The sequence below is a fragment of the Oncorhynchus kisutch genome, linkage group LG23 (assembly GCF_002021735.2).
Source record: "Oncorhynchus kisutch isolate 150728-3 linkage group LG23, Okis_V2, whole genome shotgun sequence".
NCBI classification, from domain to species: Eukaryota; Metazoa; Chordata; class Actinopteri; order Salmoniformes; family Salmonidae; genus Oncorhynchus; species Oncorhynchus kisutch.
The window spans coordinates 9,621,310-9,645,450 of NC_034196.2; the positions used below are offsets into that span (position 1 = coordinate 9,621,310).

The following is a 24,141-nucleotide window of genomic DNA, read 5'->3' on the forward strand; positions in this document are numbered from 1 at the left end:
ATAAACTGTGAGTCATAGAGTCAAGCCCAGAACTATGAGATTTGCCAGTGAGAGAACAATGCTACAGTAGCTTGGGTTGTGGTTATTTCCATGTGACAGACACGTACAGTGTATATATATATATATATATATATATATATATATATATATATATATATATATATATATATATATATATATATATATATATATATATATACAGAGTGTGGTACATTTTCTAGGAAGATATTTCAATATCATTATAACTCACTTCCTGAATTGAAAACTAAATTGACCCCAACCTTGAAGGAGATTAACCTTTTCTCTGATCCTTAAGATATTATAGTGAAGGCAAGACAAGGTTAACTCAGTGGTTACTTACAAAAAAGGAGATTTGCAATATTCTTAATCTACACATAAAATACACTGACCCTTTTCCTGTTTCAAAACGACCACACCAAGCCTAAACTCATTAACATACACTCATTAAAGGCCCAGTGCAGTCAAAAATTAGATTTTTCTGTGTTTTACTTATTTCTCCATACTATGAGTTTGGAATAATACTGTGAAATTGTGAAAATGGTGATATTGCCCTTTTAGTGTAAGAGCTGTCTGAAAAGACCGCCTGAAATTTCAGCCTGTTTCTGTGGGATGGAGTTTTGGCCTGCCTGGTGGCATCACCATTAATAGACCAATAAGAAAGAGAGTTCCAAACCTCTCTGCCAGTAACAGCTGTTTTCAGGTTTCCCAGACAGTCCTAGCAAATTCTTGCTAGAACAATTGCTCTTGGTAAGAAGCTATTTCTGTTTCTTTTCACCATTCCGATTGAAAACAATCACAGTAAAGTACTACATTTGTTACTCAGAAATGATTTGACATTGAGATAAATAAAATAAAAATGGCTGCATAACACACAGACATTCTACTACCCAAACTCGCTAATAAGACACTCACACCCTCTCAGCAATTAATATCACTTTGTTTCCTGAATTGTTCTCTTTAGCAGCATCATGTTCATTTGGGACATTAACACAGAGGCATTCTGAAGGATGAGGAGAGGTAGACAATAGGCGTGGTGTTAAAAGGTATGTTGCCTGGGGCTAGTGCAAAGCTATTTCAATCACAGGACAAAAACTCAAACTTTTGTGGAATGTAACCTATTGTATGAAAGGGATTTGGAGGGAACCTAATCCTGTGACGTTTTTGTTATCGTTTTATTTACACATAAACGACTTACAATAGCAGAAAATAACTCAAGGGGAGAGCCCATATTGTATTAAAGGTCGTCCTTGTTCACAACCATGACAACCATTCATAAGAACATGGCCACTGACTGACTCATGACTTATACATGCAAAACGACACCGGGCGTAATATTCACCTTCTTTCCATGGGCTCTCTGCTACCAACTATCTATGTCATATACTCCAATATTGTTACGATTGGTTATTATATGACAAATTCTCTCCTTGAGCTCTTGGCTACCAATCATCACGTTCACATAGATCTTACGTAATGAAGGCCCTAATAGTTTTCCCACTGCTTGGGTGTCGGTCTCCTCTTCTCATATTTGCTGTGAGGCAAATAACATAAAATATGCAAACATTTATCCCACCACCCAGCAGAGGACCTCTAACAAAGTAAACAAATTAATTAAACAAAGTTATCCATGACTGCAGGCTGGGAGTAAAGGTCATTAGGTGCATGACTAGGAGGAGAGTCACAATAGCCTGATTTTCACTCTCATCTCAACAACATGAATGGAAGAGCCGGAGGGGGAGATAGTGGGTGGAAAGACAAAAAGAGAGAGAGAGAGAGTGAAAGAAGGTGAAAGAGAGAGAAAAAGAGGAAGGAAGAGGAGGAGTCTGCAAAGGCCAGAAGCAGGAATTGGGAGGGTGAGATAGAGAGATAGGAGTGGTATCGTAGTTGTAGTTGATCTGAAACTAGCTCACTATCCAGTGATAGAGTTCCACAGAAGGAGTTTACTGTTCTCTCCCCACAAAACTCATGGAGCGAGCCTAGTGAAGAACTCAGTCTATAGGAGGCTTGGTATTACCTATACGTTCAAGGTAAGCAGACTGGTTTTCCAGAATTTCTCTTTCTGCATTCTATTCTCCTCCTCTTCCCTCTCCTATTTCTCCCCTTCCTTGCTTACACGGTTTTCTGGGTGAGGTATTTGCAGCTGTGTTTCTAGGCCTCTGGCCAGCTTCACACACACACACTCTCTCTCTCTCTCTCTCTCTCTCTCTCTCACTCACTCACTATCAGGGTTAGAAAAGCTTCCACCTAAAACACAGAACCAGAACTTGAAAATCTATATTCAGCAATGGAAACAGGTTGTGAAGTGTGAAGTGAGATCTAGTGTGTTTTAGAATCATTCAAAAACAAGCCACAAACTTCTGGTTTCTGCCTTACACAAGAAAACCTATATGTTACACAAGACCCAGAGGAACATTCATGCTACTCTCTATTTCAGTGTGTGTGTGTGAGCTAGGAAGGAAATGTAGTCAGCAGAGAGCAGCGAGGGTCTGGGAGAGGGACAGAAAGCTTCTGGAATGCAGCCAGGGAAAGGCTCTAGAACAGGGCTCTCCAAAGCTGTTCCTGGACAGCTACCTCCTGTTGATTTTCACTCCAACCCTAATCTAGCACACCTGATTCTAATAATTAGCTCGTTGATAAACTGAATTAGGTTAGTTACAACTGGGGGGCGAAAACCTACAAGAGGGTAGGTCTCCAGGAACAAGGTTAGAGAGCCCTGCCGTACAATGTGTGGAATGGAGACATCACCTCTCAGGCTGCTCGCTACCTGTACATGGGAAGGCAACCTGGACTCGGGGGTAGACGTAACATATCAAAAGTAAATCTATCTCCCTCCATTTAGTATGATATGTTATGTTTTGTATGGTACGCAGCAAATTGGCCGGTGTAACCTAGTGTTGATTTTTCAGTGTAACATTTCTAGTGTTGATTCAGGTGTTAAATGAACTCTAAGTGTTAAAATAACACTCATTGGTGTAAAACAACCCTAGTGTTGGTGTTAATAACGTTAAAGGTAAACCATGCCCACCATTATCATGTTTCTCAGCATGCTCTATTGCAGGTAGATTATTGGAATTGTATTGTTTGTTTCAATATGTATGTTTTTGCATGTACATTAATTGATGAATTAATGTTATGCTACTCAAATACACATAACATAGATTTTTCTAAACTAATCCAATCTGTTACTTATTGCCCCCGTTATTGAAAAGGCTGTTTCAGTATACAGTGGCTTGTGAAAGTATTTACCCTCCTTGGCATTTTTCCTATTTTGTTGCCTTACAACCTGGAATTAAAATGGATTTTTTGGGGGGGGTCATATCATTTGATTTACACTTACATGCCTATCACTTTGCAAAATATTTTTTCTTGTGAAACAAACAAGAAATAAGACAAAAAAACTTGAGCATCCATAACCAGCTCCTTCAAGGCAAAACTGCTCCAGCTCCTTCAAGTTGGATGGGTTCAGCTGGTGTACAGCAATCTTGAAGTCATACCACAGATTTTCAATTGGATTGAGGTCTGGGCTTTGACTAGGCCATTCCAAGACATTTAAATGTTTCCCCTTAAACCACTCAAGTGTTGCTTTAGCAGTATGCTTAGGGTCATTGAAGGTGAACCTCCATCCCCGTTTCAAATTTCTGGAAGACTGAAACAGGTTTCCCTCAAGAATGTCCCTGTATTTAGCGCCATCCATCATTCCTTCAATTCTGACCAGTTTCCCAGTCCCTGCCGATGAAAAACATCCCCACAGCATGATGCTGCCACGACCATGCTTCACTGTGGGATGGTATTCTTGGGGTGATGAGAGATGTTGGGTTTGCGCCAGACATAGCGTTTTCCTTGATGGCCAAAAAGCTCAATTTAGTCTCATCTGACCAGAGTACCTTCTTCCATATGTTTGGGGAGTCTCCCACATGCCTTTTGGCGAATACTAAACGTGTTTGCTTATTTTTATCTTTAAGCAATGGCTTTTTTCTGGCCACTCTTCTGTAAAGCCCAGCTCTGTGGAGTGTACGGCTTCAAGTGGTCCTATGGACAGATACTCCAATCTCCGCTGTGGAGCTTTGCAGCTCCTTCAGGGTTATCTTTGGTCTCTTTGTTGCCTCTCTGGTTATTGCCCTCCTTGCCTGGTCCGTGAGTTTTGGTGGGCGGACCTCTCTTGGCAGGTTTGTTGTGGTGTCATATTATTTCATTTTTAAAATAATGGATTGAATGGTGTTCTGTGGGATGTTCAAAGTTTCTGATATTTTTTTATAACCTAACCCTGATCTGCACTTCTCCACAACTTTGTCCCTGACCTGTTTGGAGAGCTCCTTGGTCTTCATGGTGCCGCTTGCTTGGTGGTGCCCCTTGCTTAGTGGTGTTGCAGACTCTGGGGCCTTTCAGAACAGGCGTATATATACTGAGATCATGTGACAGATCATGTGACACTTAGATTGCACACGGGGACTTTATTTAACGAACAAATAGCGTCATGAGTGGTCACTACAATTCACTCGAAAGTCAAGGCAGAAGAATGGTTTACTCTATGCAAGTGTGTTAATTTAATAGTGAAAAGTGTGGACTCCTATAGACACTGGACGAGTTTTAAGTTTGACACTCTCAATGTTGAAAAAACACTGGAGAAATTGCTGGGTATGTATTCGTTTGTTGATGTCAATCATCTATTTTGTATGATATGTTAAGAATTAAAATTCTAATGATATGTTGTGAATTGCAATTTGTGCAATATGTAACAAATTTGCAATACATACAGTTGAAGTTGGAAGTTTACATACACTTAGGTTGGAGTCATTAAAACTAATTTTACAACCACTCCACAAATTTCTTGTTAACAAACAATAGTTTTGGCAAGTCAGTTAGGACATATACTTTGTGCATGACACAAGTAGTTTATCCAACCATTGTTTACAGGCAGATTATTTGTCTTATAATTCACTGTATCACAATTCCAGTGGGTCAGACATTAACATAAACTACATTGACTCCTTTAAACAGCTTGGAAGATTTCAGAAAATGATGTCATGGCTATAGAAGCTTCTGATGGGCTAATTTACATCATTTGAGTCAATTGGAGGTGTACCTGTGGATGTATTTCAAGGCCTACCTTCATACCCAGTGCCTCTTTGCTTGACATCATGGGGAAATCAAAAGAAATCAGCCAACACCTCACAAGTCTGGTTCATTCTTAGGAGCAATTTCCAAATGCCTGAAGGTACCACGTTCATCTGTACAAACAATAGTACGCAAGTATAAACACCATGGGACCACGCAGCCGTCATACCGCTCAGGAAGGAGACGGATTCTGTCTCCTAGAGATGAACGTACTTTGGTGTGAAAAGCGCAAATCAATCCCAGAACAACAGCAAAGGACCTTGTGAAGATGCTGGAGGAAACAAGTAGAAAAGTATATATATCCACAGTAAAACGAGTCCTATATCGACATAACCTGAAAGGCCGCTCAGCAAGGAAGAAGCCACTGCTCCAAAACCGCCATCAAAAGCCAGACAACGGTTTGCAACTGCAGATGGGGACAGAGATCGTACCTTTTAGAAAAATATCCTCTGGTCTGATGAAACAAAAATGAAAAAGGGGGAGGCTTGCAAGCCGAAGAACACCATCCCAACCATGAAGCACGGGGGAGGCAGCATCATGTTGTGGGGGGGATTTGCTGCAGGAGGAACTGGTGCACTTCACAAAATAGATGGCATCATGAGGAAGGAAAATTATGTGGATGTATTGAAGCAACATCTCAAGACATCAGTCAGGAAGTTAAAGCTTGGTCGCAAATGGGTCTTCCAAATGGACAATGACCCCAAGCATGCTTCCAAAGTTGTGCCAAAATGGCTTAAGGACAACAAAGTCAAGGTATTGGAGTGGCCATCACAAAGCCCTGACCTCAATCCTATAGAAAATTTGTGGGCAGAACTGAAAAAGTGTGTGTGAGCAAGGAGGCCTACAAACCTGACTCAGTTACACCAGCTCTGTCAGGAGTAATGGGCCAAAATTCACCCAACTTATTGTGGGAAGCTTGTGGAAGGCTACTCGAAACGTTTGACTCAAGTTAGCAATTTATAAGCAATGCTACCAAATACTAATTGTGTGTATGTAAACTTCTGACCCACTGGGAATGTGATGAAAGAAATATTAGCTGAAATAAATAATTCTCTATACTATTATTCTGACATTTCACATTCTTAAAATAAAGTGGTGATCCTAACTGACCTAAGACAGGGAATTTTTACTAGGATTAAATGTCAGGAACTGTGGAAAACTGAGTTTAAATGTATTTGGCTAAGGTGTATGTAAACTTCTGACTTCAACTGTATATTTGAACGTTCTTTTTCGCCCAGAGTACAAACTTTTGATTTATTGTTATTTTTTTATTATTACTACTGAACCTACATTCTTAAAAACTAAAACAGAGAAAGCGTACATTTTGGGGGGGGAAAGCCATAAGAGGGAAAAACACGATGGAATGGGGGACTAAGGGATGGGTAAAGAGAAGAGTAGAAAACTATTTTTGCTGAAATAACCACTTCCTTTTGTGACTAGAGTCTAATACTTCCTGTGGCACACATCAGCGGGTATGATAGGTCACCAAAAAGGATTATGAAGTGTGCCAGCCCTTGCAGTCCCAAGCTATATCTGAGCCTAGAGGAAAGTCTTTGTCCTCAGGCCTGGAGGGAAGCCAAAGTAATTCCGTTACCCAAGAGTGGTAAAGCAGCCTTTACTGGTTCTAACAGCAGACCTATAAGCTTGCTGCCAGCTCTTAGCAAACTGTTGGAACAATTGTGTTTGACCAAATACAATGCTATTTCTCTGTAAACAAGTTAACAACAGACTTTCAGCATGCTTATAGAGAAGGGCACTCAACATGTACTGCACTGCCACAAATGACTGATTGGTTGAAAGAAATTAATAATAAGAAGATTATGGGAGCTGTACTGTTAGATTTCAGTGCAGCCTTTGATATTATTGACCATAACCTGTTGTTGAAAAAACTTACGTGCTAGAGCTTTTCAACCTCTGCCATCTCTTGGATTCAGAGCTATCTATCTAATAGAACTCAAATGGTTTTCTTTAATGGAAGCGTCTCTAATGTCAAACATGTAAAGTGTAGTGTACCGCAGGGCAGCTCTCTAGGCCCTCTACTATTTTAAATTTTTTACCAATGACCTGCCACTGGCATTAAACAAAGCATGTGTGTCCATGTATGCTGATGATTCAACCATATACACATCAGCAACCACAGCTAATGAAGTCAACTCAAAGAGTTGCAGTCTGTTTTGGAATGGGTGGCCAGTAATAAACTGGTCCTGAACATCTCTAAAACTAAGAGCATTGTATTTGGTACAAATCATTCCTTAAGTGCTAGACACCACACTCCAAAAAAGCAAGTTCTTCAGGCTCTAGTTTTGTCTAATCTTGATTATTGTCCAGTCATGTGGTCCAGTGCTGCAAGGAAAGACCTAGTTAGCTGCAGCTGGCCCAGAACAGAGCGGAACATTTTGCTCTTAATTGTAATCAGAGGGCTGATATAAGTACTATGCATGCCAGTCTCTCTTGGCTAAGAGTTGAGGAGAGACTGACTGCATCACTTCTTCTTTTTATAAGAATCATTAATGTGTTAAAAATCCCATGTGTTAAAAATCCCAAATTGTTTGCATAGTCAACTTACACACAGCTCTGACACAGCTCTGACACGCACATTTATCCCACCAGACATGCCGACAGGGGTCTTTTCATAGTCCCCAAATCCAGAACAATTTCAAGAAAACTTAACATTCAACATGATCTACCAAAATTATTCAGAAGTATGCCAGGCCTTGCAATTCCGAGATAGGAGGGTGAGAATTTTTGCAGGCAAGAAAATAGCCTTGCCGAAATCCTCCGCCCCTTCTAATTTCCTTAATTTTGTGGCTAGAGTCAAATACTTTCTATAGAACAGACTTCACGTCAGAATAGGCAACCGAAATTAATAATTAATGTATGTGTGTTATACTTAGAGGGAGTAAAATGTAGACAAGCAATAAACATTTATTCAGGAACAACTACTGATCGAATAAGACATGAGAGAAATTACGAATTTTGGCAAAAATATTGATTTATAGACTAATACACTTGAAACAAATAGCCAAACCGAAAACTGCAGACATTACTAGTGCCTCCCCCACTATCAAACAGACATAAAAAAATGAAATGAAATGCAGCCGAACATGATCAGGAATCACAAATAGCAAACAAGTTGCAGCAATGAAGAATTGAGTGCAAAACAGGGCAGGGGGAGCTTTTCGGCACAACACCGGATCCGACAGGGAGAAACAGTGGATGTCAGACCAAAGCGGGGAGACATCAAAGCCCTGTTTTTGCTGTTTGGGGACAGTACATTCGCAGCAGACCTGCCATTACAAGGAGTTCCAATGCAGAGCGTGCCAGAAGACTGGACATCTTGAAAGGGCTTGCAATGGGGAGAGTATCTGCTGGGAACAGCACGTTTTCTAAGCAACGCTCTCAAATTGCACACTCTAATCCAGTGAAGGAGACACGCTACTTGACAACAGATCAAGTTGAGGAGGCAGAACTGCTATTGCCTGCAGGCTCCAGCACAGTCGGAAATCACCAGTCAGAAAAGGACTAAGAACTTTTTATTGTGTGTAGTGATCGTGAGTATGTGAAACATTTCATGGTCATGGTGAGATGTAACTGGAAAAGATGAAGATGGAGGTAGATACTGGGGCTTAGCTCAGCCGATTCAGTTATTGGGACAGCTGGAGGTTAAAGTGAAATGTGGTGCTCAGGTGTTACCACCACCTCTATTAGTGTCAAAGGGGAAGGGTCCTACGCTAATTGGGAGGAACTGGATTCAACAGCTCAAATTAGATTGGTCAAGAGTAAACTATGTGTCAGACCCAGTTGCACAGCTGTGCGATAAATATGCACAACTGGGTGATCAACTGGGTGTAATAAAGGGAGTTAAAGCCTAAATTCAAGTGTCAGAGATAGCTGTTCCAAAGTTTTGTAAGGCTAGACCTGTGCCTTATGCACTCAGAGAGGCAGTAGACAAACAGCTTACAGAGCTAGAAAAACAAGGAGTGTTTTTCTAGCTCTGGTTTGCATTCCAAAGACAAATGGGGGTGTCAGAATATGTCATGATTACAAGGGACCTGTAAATGCATGGGTGGATGTGGAACAGTACCCCTTACCAAAGACCCAGGACTTGTTTGCTACTCTAGCCGGGGGTAAACAGTTCAAAGTTAGACCTTACACAGGCCTACCAGCAAGTGGAGGTAGATCAAGAGAAAGCATTTCCTGACTATAAACACATTGAAGGGTTTATACCAGATGAATAGACTGCCTTATGGAGTATCAAACGCTCCAGCTATATTCCAACGTATTATGGACCAGGTCTTACAGGGTTTACCTGGGGTTATGTGCTTTCTAGGTGGCATTCTTATCACAGGGAAATTGGCTGAGGACCACTTACAGAACGTAGAAGCGGTGTTAAAGAGGCTGCAAGGGCGTGGGTTAAGAGTAAACAGGGACAAGTGTGCATTTTTTCTGTCTAGTGTCACTTAGGTCACAGGATAGACAAACAGGGGCTACATCCAGTGCAGGACAAGACTGAAGCCATAGCAAAGGCTCCAACTAACGTGACAGAGCTCCGAGCATATCTGGCTCTACTTACCTACTATGGCAAGGGGTCAGGGGCGGGTCAGAGAGCCATCCAAATTATCACGTGTCATTTTTAGATGTACTTTTCATTGGCATAGCCAGGGAAACTACGGGAAACTAAGGGTTTTGCAAAAGTGAGGCACTTTACACTTACAGTAATCATGTTACTGATCCTGAACTAAAGCCTTATTAGGTGAGAAGGGCTGAGCTCACTGTAGAAAGTGATTGTGTGTTATGGGGTATGAGAGCGGTGGTGCCGGCTACTCTACAGAGGGACTGACTGAAGGAGCTACATGAAAACCACTGGGGCATGGTCAAAATGAAAGCTCTTGCAAGGAGCCACTTTTGCCGGCCCAGGTTAGACTCAGACATAGAAGACATGGTAAGGAGATGCCAGGTGTCAGTCTAATAGACATATTCCGAACCTTGCACCAGTGCATCCTTGGAAATAGCCTGAGAGTCCCCGGCAGTGCATCCATATAGATTTTGCTCAAAAGGGAAAGCACCCGTTCTTAGTAGTTACGGATGCATACTCATGCTGGCAAGAAGTAATATCGTTTTATATATTGTTTTCCTCTATTTTTTTCGTATATATTTTAATATCACTTTCCATCTAAGGACTGCATATACTCTCCGGCAACCGCCTCACCCAATGTGGTACGGATCTGCAATTTTTATACTTTAGAACCGAAATCCACATCAGAAGCTAGTTAGCTAACTAGCTAGTAGTCAGTTAGCCACTGCTAGCGGTCTTCACCATTAACTAGGACATCAGCCAGCCTCAGCTCGGACAATACCTGCCAGTCTGCACGTGCGATATCAACCCAGAGCATATCGGACTTCTTTTTCTGAACCAAATCTCCGGATTCCTACCGCAAAGTCTGAACCTTTACGCCGGATCATCGTAGCTAGCTGGCTACTATCCGATCTCTGTCCTGAAGCAAGCATCAGTTAGCCTTGAGCTAGCCTCGAGCTAGGCCCTTCTCCCGGCTGGCCGAAGAGGTCCACCAGCTAATTCTTGGGCTACAATACCTCTTTTGCCAATTGGTCTGGACCCTTTACTGCCGACACGGAGTCCCGCCGATCCATCATAACTGGTCTGCCGACGTAATAGCCGAGGTAGTTTCAACAGGCTCTTCCATTGTGACATCGCCAAAGCCCCACCTGCTAGCCCCGGCCCGCTAGCTGTCTGAATCGCCGCGTAGTAGCAACTACTGAATCGGCTCCCTGACTCACCTATTGCTACTCTCTGGACCCTATGATCACTTGGCTACACATGCCCCTCCCTAATGTCAATAAGTCTTGTCTATTGCTGTTTTGGTTAGTGATTATTGTCTTATTTCACTGTAGAGCCCCCAGCCCAGCCCAATATGCCTTAGATAGCTCATTTGTCCCACCCCCCACATGCGGTGACCTCACCTGGCTTAACTGGTTCCTCTAGAGACAAAACCTCTCTCCTAGTCACTCAATGCCTAGGTTTACCTCCACTGTACTCACATCCTACCGTACCCTTGTCTGTACATTATATTCTTCCACACATCAGCGAGCCGGGCTTTCTATTCGACCTGGCCCGGGTATCCTGGAAGGATATTGACCTCATCCCATCAGTACAGGATGTCCGGTTGCTCTTTAAAAGTGCTTTCCTCACCATCTTAAATAAGCATGCCCCGTTCAAAAAATGTAGAAGTAAGAACAGATATAGCCCACCCCAGACTTGATTGCCCTTGACTAGCACAAAAACATCCTGTGGCGTACTGCATTAGCATCGAATAGCCCCTGCGATATGCAACTTTTCAGGGAAGTCAGGAACCAATATACACAGTCAGTTAGGAAAGCTAAGGCTAGCTTTTCAAACAAGAAATTGGCACCCTCTAGCACTAATTCCAAAAGGTTTTGGGACACTGTAAAGTCTATGGAGAATAAGAGCATCTCCTCCCAGCTGCCCACTGCACTGAGGCTAGGTGTCACTACTGATAAATCTACAATAATCGATCATTTCAATAAGCATTTTTCTACAGCTGGCCATGCTTTCCACCTGGCTACCCCTACCCCGGCCAACAACTCGGCACCCCCTGCAGCAACTTGCCTAATCCCCCCCCCCTTCTCCTTCACCCAAATCCAGATAGCTGAATGTTCTGAAAGAGCTGCAAAATCTGGATACCTACAAATCAGCTGGGCTAGACAATCTGGACCCTCTCTTTCTAAAATTATCCACCACAATTGTTGCAACCCCTATTACTAGCCTGTTCAACCTCTCTTTCGTATCGTCTGAGATCCCCAAAGATTGGAAAGCTGGCGCAGTCATCCCCCTCTTCAAAGGAGGTGACACTCTAGACCCAAACTGTTATAGACCTATATCCATCCTGCCCTGCCTTTCTAAAATCTTCGAAAGCCAAGTTAACAAACAGATCAACGACCATTTCAAACCCCACCGTACCTTCTCCACGATGCAATCTGGCTTCCGAGCTGGTAATGGGTGCACCTCAGCCACGCTCAAGGTCCTAAACTATATCATAACCGCCATCAATAAAAGACAGTACTGTGCAGCCATCTTCATCAACCTGGCCAAGGCTTTTCAATCACTGCATTCTTATCGGCAGACTCAATAGCGTTGGTTTCTCAAATGACTGCCTCACCTGGTCCACCAACTACTTCTCAGATAGAGTTCAGTGTGTCAAATTGGAGGGCCTGTTGTCTGGACCTCTGGCAGTCTCTATGGGGTGCCACAGGGTTAAATTCTCGGGCTGACTCTTTTCTCTGAACATATCAATGATGTTGCTCTTGCTGCTGGTGATTCTCTGATCCACCTCCTAGCAGGCGACACTGTTCTGTATACATCTGGACCTTCTTTGGACACTGTGTTAACAAACCTCCAAACCAGCTTCAATGCCATACAACAGTCCTTATGTGGCCTCCAACTGCTTTTAAATGCTAGTAAAACTAAATGCATGTTCTTCAACCGATTGCTGCCCGCACCCGCTCGCCTGACTAGCATCACTTCTCTGGAGGAGTCTGACTTAGAATATGTGGACAACTACAAATACCTAGGTGTCTGGCTAGACTGTAATCTCTCCTTCCAGACTTATATTAAGCATCTCCAATCCAAAATTAAATCTAGAATCGGCTTCCTATTTCACAACAAAGCCTCCTTCACCCATGCTGCCAAACATACCCTCGTTAAACTGACTATCCTACCGATCATCGACTTCGGCGATGTCATTTACAAAATAGCTCCAACACTCTACTCAGCAAACTGGATGTAGTCTATTATCACAGTGCCATCCGTTTTGTCACCAAAGCCCCATATACTACCAACCACTGTGACTTGTATGCTCTCGTTGGCTGGCCCTCGCTACATATTCGTCTCCAAACCCACTGGCTCCAGGTCATCTTTGCTAGGTAAAACCCCACCTTATCTCAGCTCACTGGTCACCAAAGCAACACCCACCTGTAGCACGTGCTCCAGCAGGTATATTTCACTGGTCATCCCCAAAGCCAACATTTCCTTTGGCCGCCTTTCCTCCCAGTTCGCTGCAGCCAATGACTAGAATGAATTGCAAAAATCACTGAAGCTGGAAACTTATATCTCCCTCTTTTACTTTAAGCATCAGCTATGAGAGCAGCTTAACGATCACTGTACCTGTACACAGCCAATCTGTAAATAGCACACCAAACTTCCTCATCCTCATATTATTTTCTTCTTGCTCTTTTGCACCCCAGTATCTCTACTTGCACATCATCATCTGCACATCTAACACTCCAGTGTTAATGCTAAATTGTAATCATTTCGCCTCTATGGCCTATTTATTGCCTTACCTCCCTAACGTTCTACATTTGTACACACTGTACATTGATTTTTCTATTGTGTTATTGACTGTACGTCTGTTTAACTCTGTGTTGTTTTTGTCGCACTGCTTTGCTTTATCTTGGCCAGGTCGCAGTTGTAAATGAGAACTTGTTCTCAACTGGCCTACCTGGTTAAAAAAAAGTGAAATAAAACAATTAAGTGTATGAGTAATACTTCAGCTACAGCCACGGTAGCGGGGGGAATGTTCTCAGCCTATGGGTTAGTTGAGGAGTGTGTTCAGACATGGGTCACAGTTGGTGTCAAAAGAGTTTAGATGTAAAATGGTTGCAAATAGCCAATGGGATTTTTTTTCAGGGGTTGAGTTTTATGAGGTTTAAGATTAGTGTTAGTTAACATGCTAAGTAGTTGCAAAGTAGCTAAAAAGTAGTGTCGGGTCTTTGGCTATATGACATGCTATTCTATAAAATAATGTCTTGTTATTAATATTACCCGATTGAGCTAATCATGTAAATGTAATTAACTAGAGAGTCGGGGCACCACAAAATAATATTTATAGAGCTGTTATCTTCCGAATAAACTCTTAAAGACCTAGTAATATTTTACATCAATAGCAGTCAATATTAATCGTCACCTAGTTCAGTCTCATCTGAAAGTTGTAAATTCTTGGTTATCTGCACGAACCCTGGCTAACAAGTTGAATCAGCAATACAAATTGGGTTTAATTATTTATTTACTAAATACCTAACTAATCACACAGAATTACACATACACATAATTAATCATAACTTGATTACAAATTACATCATAAAGGAAAACGTCCCTAACGGGCGGAATAGATATGACAGCTTGTTACACAAAAGAAAAGGGGCTGGGTTTGAGTGAAAGAGCGGGAAGACTGCGGAACAAATGGCGAAGCTGTGCTATCGTGAATACAGTATCTTATGCATTCTAAATTACCGCCCATTTGGAAAAGGAAAATGCAATAAATATTTACTCTGAGCTGCTCTTCAGTAGGTTGGTGGTAGATGGAAGGCCGTGTTGCCCAACCGAGTCCTTTGTCCTTTGAAGAATGTCTCTGCTGGTAAATTGAGTACGTTGTAGTAACGTCGTTGTGTGGTAGACGGGATACTCTGTCTGTTCCTTCCTAACCTGCGTTTGCAGCTGCTGTTGCTAACTCAACGGCTAGGAGGTATCACTTCTGTTGTGAATAAGAGTTCAAAGTTCATACAATTAGCAAGCAAAGCTCACGCTGATGTTGGCTTTTTTTCTGTAGTTATTATCTGAACCATTCTGACATCAGACCGTCATCCTCACATCCTCGGAACAGGAGGTCACATTGTCATCAAGGCTTTATATAGGACGGGAGAGGAGGGCGTGTTTGAAAAGTTTTATAGTCCATGTCCCTTCACGGGGGCGGGCCACTGATTGAGCATAGCCCTAACTTATGAAAACCCAAATCTCACATTTTAGAAGTTAAAATCACATTTCATCCCATCATGAATAATTTCATATTCAAACATTTAAATTGAACAACAATTCCATGTGAATCCGATAACTCTGATGTGTAGACTTTCCACTGTAGAGTTCATCTTATCATTGATGAGAATGTCTCAGATGACAACCGAACTGACATCATATTCATTAAGTACCACCGCATATGTTCAATTGGTCGGATTACCAGAATATAGTTCATTTCCCCCCACCTTCTGATGTTCCCAGAATCTCTATGTTAACCAAAGGTTTTGCAAATGTAACATCAGTAGGGTAGAGAGAGAAAAAAGGGGGAAAGAGGTATTTATGACAGTCATAAACCTACCCCCAGGCCAACGTCATGATAGTAGTAAGTGCAAAGTTGCTAGAATACTAAAGTTTGCCATGATGAGATTCAAACTCACAACCTTTGGGTTTCTAGATGTCCGTGTTATACACCCACAGCCTTTTTGTTTTGTCTTAAGTAGTCTTATGTAACCATACCATTAAATTTGAGTGTCCCGGATTTACGTTTACTAGGTTACTTCTAGTCTGAGACCAGCCTGGTGAAGGAGGGGGTTAAGATGGGGAGATTCTCTTTTGGGTAAAAGACCATCCTTTGTCCTCTCTCCTCCATGACCCGGAAAACCAATAAGAGGTCAAGTGGTCGAGGAGTGTGTCAATTCATTAGACAAGCAGAATAGTGTCCTCCCTTACTTGATAGCCACCTTTCATTGAGGATACTCGTGTATATCCTACTGTTTTAAAACAATATGCTACGTATTGTTATATCTATAAAATGTCTTGCACAAGTAACTTAATTTGTTTTGAGCAATTTACACATTTGTTTTGGGATCCACCCCTGTAAATGTAATTTGCCTAATAATGTGCAAATGTAGAGAAGGAAGTGCTTCCACGTTCACTCTCCTCGCCGACTCCCCTTGATTGACTTTGAACTTTTTCAAAAGGAGGCAAGAGAGGACAGAGGAGGTAGGACGCTGGAGGGGAGCAAATCTAAGTGATAAATGGGCTTTTTATGACTTTACATGTCCGCAGGAAGGGTTGGGGAGTAACTTTAATGTGTTACATTACCAGCAAAAAAGATTGTAATCAGAATAGATACTTTTGAGAAATTACATGATTATTTCTTTGATTACTTTTAAACCTTTATGTTTTTTCATGACATTCGATTCAGTATTGAAAAAGGGTGCAAGTTTAAGTTTGTTCCACCTGAACGAATCTGACCACAAGTCAGAGACCACTGCTGTTTTCTTCTATATACCTCTTAAACGGAAAGTAATCAGATTACATTACCGAGTTTGGGTAATCCAAATGTTACGTTACTGATTACAATTTTGGACAGGTAACTAACGGATTACATTTAGAAAGTAACTTACCCAACCCCGGCTGCCGGACACATTAAGGTGTAGTCTAATTCCTATTGTACTTGGGCAGAGAATGGCTGACACTGACAGAGTGTGTAACGCTTCCTGGCAGCAGTGCCCATGTAAACTAGCTAGTCAGACGAGCTAGACTACCTGTACATGCTTTCGGAGCAGAAAACAGTTACTTTCAACATTCACTCTCTTGAAATGTAAATAGTCCAGTGGCCATTTGATTAATTGTTCAGCAGTCTTATGGCTTGGGGGCAGAAGCTGTTAAGCAGCCTTTTGGTCCTAGACTTGGTGCTCCGGAACCACTTGCCGTGCGGTAGCAGGGAACACAGTCTATGAAATGGGTGACTGGAGTCTCTGACAATTTTATGGGCTTTCCTCTGACACCGCCTATTATATAGGTCCTGGATGGCAGGAAGCTTGGTCCTAGTGATTGTACTGGGCCGTGCGCACTACCCTCTGCAGCGCCTTATGGTCAGATGCCGAGCAGTTTCCATACCAAGCGGTGATGCAACCGGTTAGGATGCTCTCTGGTGCAACTGTAGAACTTTTTGAGGATCTGGGGATCCATTACAAATCTTTTTAGTCTCCTGAGGGGGAAAAGGTTTTGTCGTGCCCTCTTCATGACTGTCTTGGTGTATTTTGGACCATAATAGTTTGTTTGTGATGGGAACACCAAGGAACTCTCAACCTGCTCCACTACAGCCCCGTTGATGTTAATGGGGGCCTGTTCGGCCCGCCTTTTCCTGTAGTCCACGATCAGGTCCTTTGTCTTGCTCACATTGAGGTTGTTGTCCTGGCACCACACTGCCAATGCTCTCACCACCTCCCTATCGGCTGTCTCATTGTTGTCGGTGATCAAAAATGCAAATGCTTTCCGTTTGAGTTATATTAGGTTTTATTTTCATCGTTTTTGCATTGCAACGATGAAAATAAAACCTAATATAACTCAAACGGATGCAAATGCTTTCCGTTTGAGTTATATTAGGTTTTATTTTCATCGTTTTTGCATTGCAACGATGAAAATAAAACCTAATATAACTCAAACGGAAAGCATTTGCATTTTTGATCACCGACAACAATGAGACAGCCGATAGGGAGGTGGTGAGAGCATTGGCAGTGTGGTGCCAGGACAACAACCTCAACGACTGTTGTGTCGTCACCAAACTTAATGATGGTGTTGGAGTTGTGTTTGGCCACGCAGTCGTGGGTGAACAGGGAGTACTGGAGGGGACTAAGTACACACCCCTGAAGGGCCCCAGTGTTGAGGATCAGCGTGGCAGACGTGTTGTTGCCTACCCTTACCACCTGGGGGCAGCCCGACAGGAAGTCCAGGATCCAGTTGCAGAGGGAGGTGTTTAGTCTCAGGTTCCTTAGCTTAGTGATAAGTTTCGTGGGCACTATGGTGTTGAACGCTGAGCTCCAGTCAATGAACAGCATTCTCACATACAGTTCAAGTCGGAAGTTTACATACACTTAGGTTGGAGTCATTAAAACTCATTTTTCAACCACTCCACACATCTCTTGTTAACAAACTATAGCTTTGACAAGTCGGTTAGGACATCTACTTTGTGCATGACACAAGTAATTTTTTTTCAGTTGTTTACAGACAGATTATTTGTCTTATAATTCACTGTATCACAATTCCAGTGGGTCAGAAGTTAACATACACTAAGTTGACTGTGCCTTTAAACAGCTTGGAAAATTCCAGAAAAAGATGTCATGGCTTTAGAAGCTTCTGATAGGCCTTGAAATATAATGATGTCAATTAGCCTACCTTCAAACTCAGTGCCTTTTTGTTTGACATCGTGGGAAAATCAAAAGAAATCAGCCAAGACTTCAGGAAAAAAAATTGTAGACCTCCACAAGTCTGGTTCAGCAATTTCCAAACGCATGAAGGTACCATGTTCATCTGTACAAACAATAGTATGCAAGTATAAAAACCATGGGACCTCGCAGTCTTCATACCGCTCAGGAAGAGAACGCGTTCTGTCTCCTAGAGATTAATGTACTTTGATGCGAAAAATGCAAATCAATCCCAGAACAACAGCAAAGGACCTTGTGAAGATGCTGGAGGAAACCGGTACAAACGTATCTATATCCACAGTAAAACGAGTCCTATATCGACATAACCTGAAAGGCCGCTCAGCAAGGAAGAAGCCACTGCTCCAAAACCGCCATCAAAAGCCAGACCAACGGTTTGCAACTGCACATGGGGACAAAGATCATACCTTTTTAGAGAAATATCCTCTGGTCTGATGAACCAAAAATGAAAAGGGGGAGGCTTGCAAGCCGAAGAACACCATCCCAACCGTGAAGCACGGGGGTGGCAGCATCATGTTGTGGGGGTGCTTTGCTACAGAAGGGACTGGTGCACTTCACAAAATAGATGGAATCATGAGGAAGTAAAAAGTATGTGGATTTACTGAAGCATCTCAAGACATCAGTCAGGAAGTTAAAGCTTGGTCGCAAATGGGTCTTCCAAATGGACAATGGCCCCAAGCATGCTTCCAAAGTTGTACCAAAATGGCCTAAGGACAACAAAGTCAAGGTATTGGAGTGGCCATCACAAAGCCCTGACCTCAATCCTATAGAAAATTTGTGGGCAGAACTGAAAAAGCGTGTGAGAGCACGGAGGCCTACAAACCTGACTCCGTTACACCAGCTGTCAGGAGGAATGGGACAAAATTCTCCCAACTTATTGTGGGAAGCTTGTGGAAGGCTACCTGAAACAATTGACCCAAGTTAAACAATTTAAAGGCAATGCTACCAAATACTAATTGAGTGTATGTAAATGCCTGACCCACTCGGAATGTGTTAAAAGCTGGAATAAATCATTCTCTCTGCTATTATTCTGACATTTCACATTCTTAAAATAAAACTGGTGATCCTAACTGACCTAAGACAGGGAATCTTTACTAGGATTAAATGTCAGGAATTGTGAAAAACTGAGTTTAAATGTATTTGGCTATGGTATGTAAACTTCAGACTTCAACTGTATGTAAATAAGGTATTTCTATATTTTTTAATACATTTGCTAAATTCTAAAAACCTGTTTTTGCTTTGCCATTATAGGGTATTGTGTGTAGATTGATGAGGATTTTTTTATTTCATCAATTTTAGAATAAAGCTGTAATGTAACGAAATGTGGAAAAAGTTGACAGGTCTGAATACTTTATGAATGCACTGTAGAGTAAGCCAATTAGTTTAATTAATGACCTCATTCTCTCTCAAAATATGTTTTGTTCACATCAAAACGCACTTTATTTTTGTATTTTAATTTTACCACCCTTTTTGATAATGTCTCATCGCTGCAACTCCCCAACGGGCTCGGGAGAGGCGAAGGTGGAGTCATGTGATCCACCGACCTAACCGTGCCCTAACACCCGCCAGTTTAACCCGGAAGCCAGCCGCACCAATCTGTCGGAGGAAATGCCTTTCAACTTGCGACTGGGGTCAGCATTTAGGCACCCGGCCAGCCACAAGGAGCTGCTAGGGCGCGATGAGCCAAGTAATCCCCCCCTGGCCAAACCCTCCTATACGACGCTGGGCTAATTGTGCACCGTCTCCTTTGGTACTCCTGGCCACGGCCGGTTATGGCACAGCCCGGGTATGAAACGGGACTATAATAACGCCTATAGCGCTGCGATGCAGTGCCTCAGGCCACTGCGTCACTCAGGAGGCCATCATAACACAATAAACTAAAGTAAGTAATGATGCCTAACTTTGAGTGAACATCATTGTGCGATCCACTGTGTGGAAAAACCTCTGCTTGTTTGGTGGAGAGTAGAGGTTTCCTATTTCAGCTGGAACATCTGAAAAATATGTGAGGACCAAGTGCCTGTAATTAACCCCTTGTCATAATAGTTGTGTGTTTCTGTAAAACTACAAAAATTTGTAATGATTAAATAAATGCACTATTGTACAAAAAAAAACCGTTTAGTTACGAGAACCAAGCTATCATAAGTGCTTTATATAGGCCTATTTAGCATTTTGTAGAAACAAATAGAATATTCTATAATTGTGGTACAACAAAGGTCAACTATTCTGCAACCTTCTCACATGCATCTCAGCCCCGAAGTAGGCTACAAGTGAAGACGGACACATCAGAGGCGCATATTGAAGATGTTAAATCTGTCTATATTTTACAAAGAAAAATACAATTACATGGTCATGTTATTTACAAAGCTTTCAATCATATTCTAGGCCTTTATTTCAAAACATCACATACATCTCTACATATTTCACCAACCTACCGCCCCTGTTCGCAACTCAGAGGCGGGTCATTATAATGATTTGAAATAACATACGTGTTATTACTATATTGTGGCAAAGAATGAACTTAATCAGCCACACAAGGTGCTGCACAACCAGTAGTGGACTATAGGCCTCCAAGCACTTTCTCTCGAGACACACAGGCCAAAATATGACTGTAGTAATTTGTGTGTTTTGGGATGCTGAAAAAAGTATGTTCTATTGGAGAACGTTCAAGTCTCTGATCTCCTTATCAGAAAGTGTTGGGGTGGGCTGAAATCTTGCCTCAGAACTCTTGCCGCAACTGTGAAGTATGGTTAATGGCTTCACTTCTATTCCCGTAATCGTTATCTGTCAATCAGTAGAAAAAAATGCTCTGAAACCTTCGTAGATGATTGTTCATGTGTTGAGTCACATTACGTGAAATGAGTTCTCACAGTCTGCTACTTCTTAGGATCTGAGCCTATATCTGAATAGAGGAAATGGCTGAGGATAGCACTACACGCCAAGTTTGACTACAGTCAGATGCGACTGTTTGCACATAAATATACGGCCTGAAAGGATGACACAATATCCTTGTTGAGTTGCAATACCTCAACAAGGATATTTGTCAAATATATTGACCCAATTAGATACCCAGGTCATTTTTACCAGGAACTATCTGATACTGACATATCTGAGCATGTGTAATATTGGATATTTTTTACCGGTCTATTTGTTCAGTGACAGGCAAGTTAGTTTAGACAGTTTAAGAAGTAATTCAGTTTCAGTGGCTAAGCTGTAACCCTCTGGGTTTTTCCATGTAACTTTACGACTATAGTAAATCTAACACCATAACCGATACATTAGTGGTATCATATAGCATGTTAAATGCATCTATAAGTACATTCTTCAATAGTTGGCATCCCTTCTTGGCTAGGTATCTTTTCCGCCCTCTTAAAAAAAAAAAACGGATCGTAATTCACTGTGACTGTAATTGAATGATTAAAGTCTCTCTCTCTCTCTCTCAGATGGGCGACCAAGATGTTTATGACAGACTGTCTGGGTCCCAGACAGACGGAGAGATGGGCGAAGAGAAAGGAGAAAGCGAAGGAGAGAGTGAAAAGAGGGGGTCGTGGACAGGCGCTGAGAGTTTGTACCAGTTCTCATCCTCTCTACGTGCTGTGGTTCGCATTAGACAGAAATACCTGACCATGAAGAAACGACGGCTGGAGTTAGCCGGGCTGGGTGTAGTAGGGCCAGTGGTAGGGGCTGGTCTCTTCACTGGGGCCCCTGTTCGCACCAGCCCCAAAATCTTCACCTTTGAGGGGTTGACCCCCTCCAGCACCACCACGACCTTCTCCTCGCTCCTCCAAAAGAGGAAGAAGAAGAAGAGGTCGCGGCGGGTCATGTTCCCCAGTGGAGGGGGGTGCAGGGCCCCTGTCATAAAGGAACACAGCCGAGCAAAGAACTGCCTCTTCCTCCTCTGCACCATCCTCTTCCTCCAGGTAATGTGTATGTGTGTGAGGTTGATCTTCATCTTCCTCTTTGTCTGTGTTTTAATGTCTCATTCTGTACTTTATCCCTCCATTACAGGTGTATAATGCCATAGAAAACCTTGACGACCATGTCCTGAGGTATGACCTGGAGGGATTAGAGAAGACTCTATGCAGGGAGGTGTTTGGCCAGCAGGGGGCGATGGAGGCTCTGTTAGCCCAACTCAGAGACTACCTCTCTACCTACGTCCACAATAAACCCCTGGTCCTCTCCTTACATGGAACCAGCGGCGTGGGGAAGAGCCACGTAGGGAGACTCCTAGCTGGGCACTTCCGCTCAGTAGTGGGGGAGCCCCTGGTTCTCCAGTACTTTGTGTTGCACCACTGCCCCCTGGAGGATGACGCCTGGCGATGCGCCCGAGCGCTGACTATCTTAGTGTCGGAGACGGTGCTGAGAGCAGAGGAGGAGGAGAAAATTCCAGTATTCATCTTTGACGAAGCAGAGCACCTTCACCCAGAGCTGCTTGATGCGCTGCGGGATCTGGTGCAATCAAAACTCTCCAACGAATACCTTAACGCAGTCTACCTGTTCCTTAGCAACCAAGGACACAATCACATCACTAAGCACCTGCTGCACAACTCCTCCAGCGACTCCATGATGACCGTGTCTGAGTACCATGGCAACTTCGTCAAGGAGCTGACCCCGTTGTTGCGGAACACTCTGGAGATGCTCCACCCACTGTGGGCAGAAGCTGAACTCATACCTCTGACCCTGCTGGAGAAAGGTCACGTGACAGAGTGCTTCCTGGATGAGATGATGAGGGAGGGGTTCTACCCGGACCGTACCAACATTGAGAGGCTGGCAGGAGAGATAGAGTACTACCCTGTGGTATGGGGGCGGGTGTATGCCCGGACAGGCTGTAAACAGGTTGTGGCGAAGGTCAACTTGCTATGAGAGACCTACAGAGGGATGTTGAGATGACAGAAGACAGGGACCGAGAAAGACGTGTCCTGAGAAAAGTGGACAGTGTCAGTGGCGGTTCCAATAACTGTTTTGGCCCATTGTCTTTTGGAGCCTAAAGACTTTGTGTTTCTTGTGATCCATCAAGCAAACAAAGCCCACGTTACTCGCCAGAACCCACCATTGGGGAAAAAAACATTGTCGTATGTCTGAGAATGAGGAGTATCTCCACGATGAAGGCTAATCATGTCAGATAATCGTCTTTTCTACGTTCTGTAACTTAGCACCATCCGGAACGAGCCCCTTGGTTACTAGATAATTACCATTTAGGTATGAAATAGGATAGGTAGGGCTAATATCATAGCCTGCACATCTGGAGAGGAGTCAAAATCAGGAGTTGTGGTCATGGTGAAGCACCACTGCTCATTCTCCCACGATGCTGTTAGGCAAACTACTGACAATAATACACAGACCCCGCTTCCAATAGAGCCTTCAAACTCAAATCTGGACCCCGAAGCCAGTTCCACTTTATTTGTTCATTGTTCCCTTCTAATCAGGAACTGATTTAGACCTGAGACAACAGATGTGTGCAAATAGTTATCAGGGCTTAACAAAAAACCAGCAAGCTCCAGACCTCGTAGTGTAAGAGTTGAATAACACCGCAATAGCGGAAGATATTAGTAATCGTACCAAATGAGTCTGGTTGTGGCAATGACAAAGACAGGGCCAAGAGCAGCACAGGAAAATGTGATGAAGTAGTTGTATTTTGTTAACATACTATATTGATTCAACTGTATCATGCTTTCTGAATTATTCATCTATCTGGTTGACAGCGACCAAGGGGTTTGGGACATAATGCTTGTTCTGAAGCCCCCAGAAATAATTTTTAATAAAAAAATACATATGCAAATTATTCCAACTGAACCAAATACTGGAATAAGCAGGCTGGTATGGTACAATCTCAGAAACACCGTGCCTCTACTCATCACATTGTTATCTATAATCTCAACCCTCTATCACTACTATTCTCACTAAAGTGTTAATGGACCACAAATATTCTCAAAATAACATTGAGAAATAAAA

General features: G+C 42.6%; 1 protein-coding gene across 1 annotated transcript; it reads left to right on the forward strand.

Moving 5' to 3' along the window:
• Positions 1 to 1,851: 1,851 nt before the first annotated feature.
• tor4aa (torsin family 4, member Aa) lies at positions 1,852 to 23,971 on the forward strand. Its single transcript, XM_020458180.2, has 3 exons — positions 1,852 to 2,048; positions 21,633 to 22,109; positions 22,198 to 23,971. The coding sequence occupies exons 2-3, from the start codon at positions 21,633 to 21,635 to the stop codon at positions 23,050 to 23,052; spliced, it is 1,332 nt and encodes a 443-aa protein (XP_020313769.1). The 5' UTR covers positions 1,852 to 2,048; the 3' UTR covers positions 23,053 to 23,971.
• The last annotated feature ends 170 nt before the right edge of the window (positions 23,972 to 24,141 follow it).

Excerpts from the sequence above, each read along its gene's own strand:
- tor4aa (XM_020458180.2), top strand. The coding sequence starts at position 21,633 with ATGGGCGACCAAGATGTTTATGACAGACTGTCTGGGTCCCAGACAGAC. Across the intron at positions 22,110-22,197 it reads GCACCATCCTCTTCCTCCAG|GTGTATAATGCCATAGAAAA; the intron begins GTAATGTGTATG and ends CCTCCATTACAG.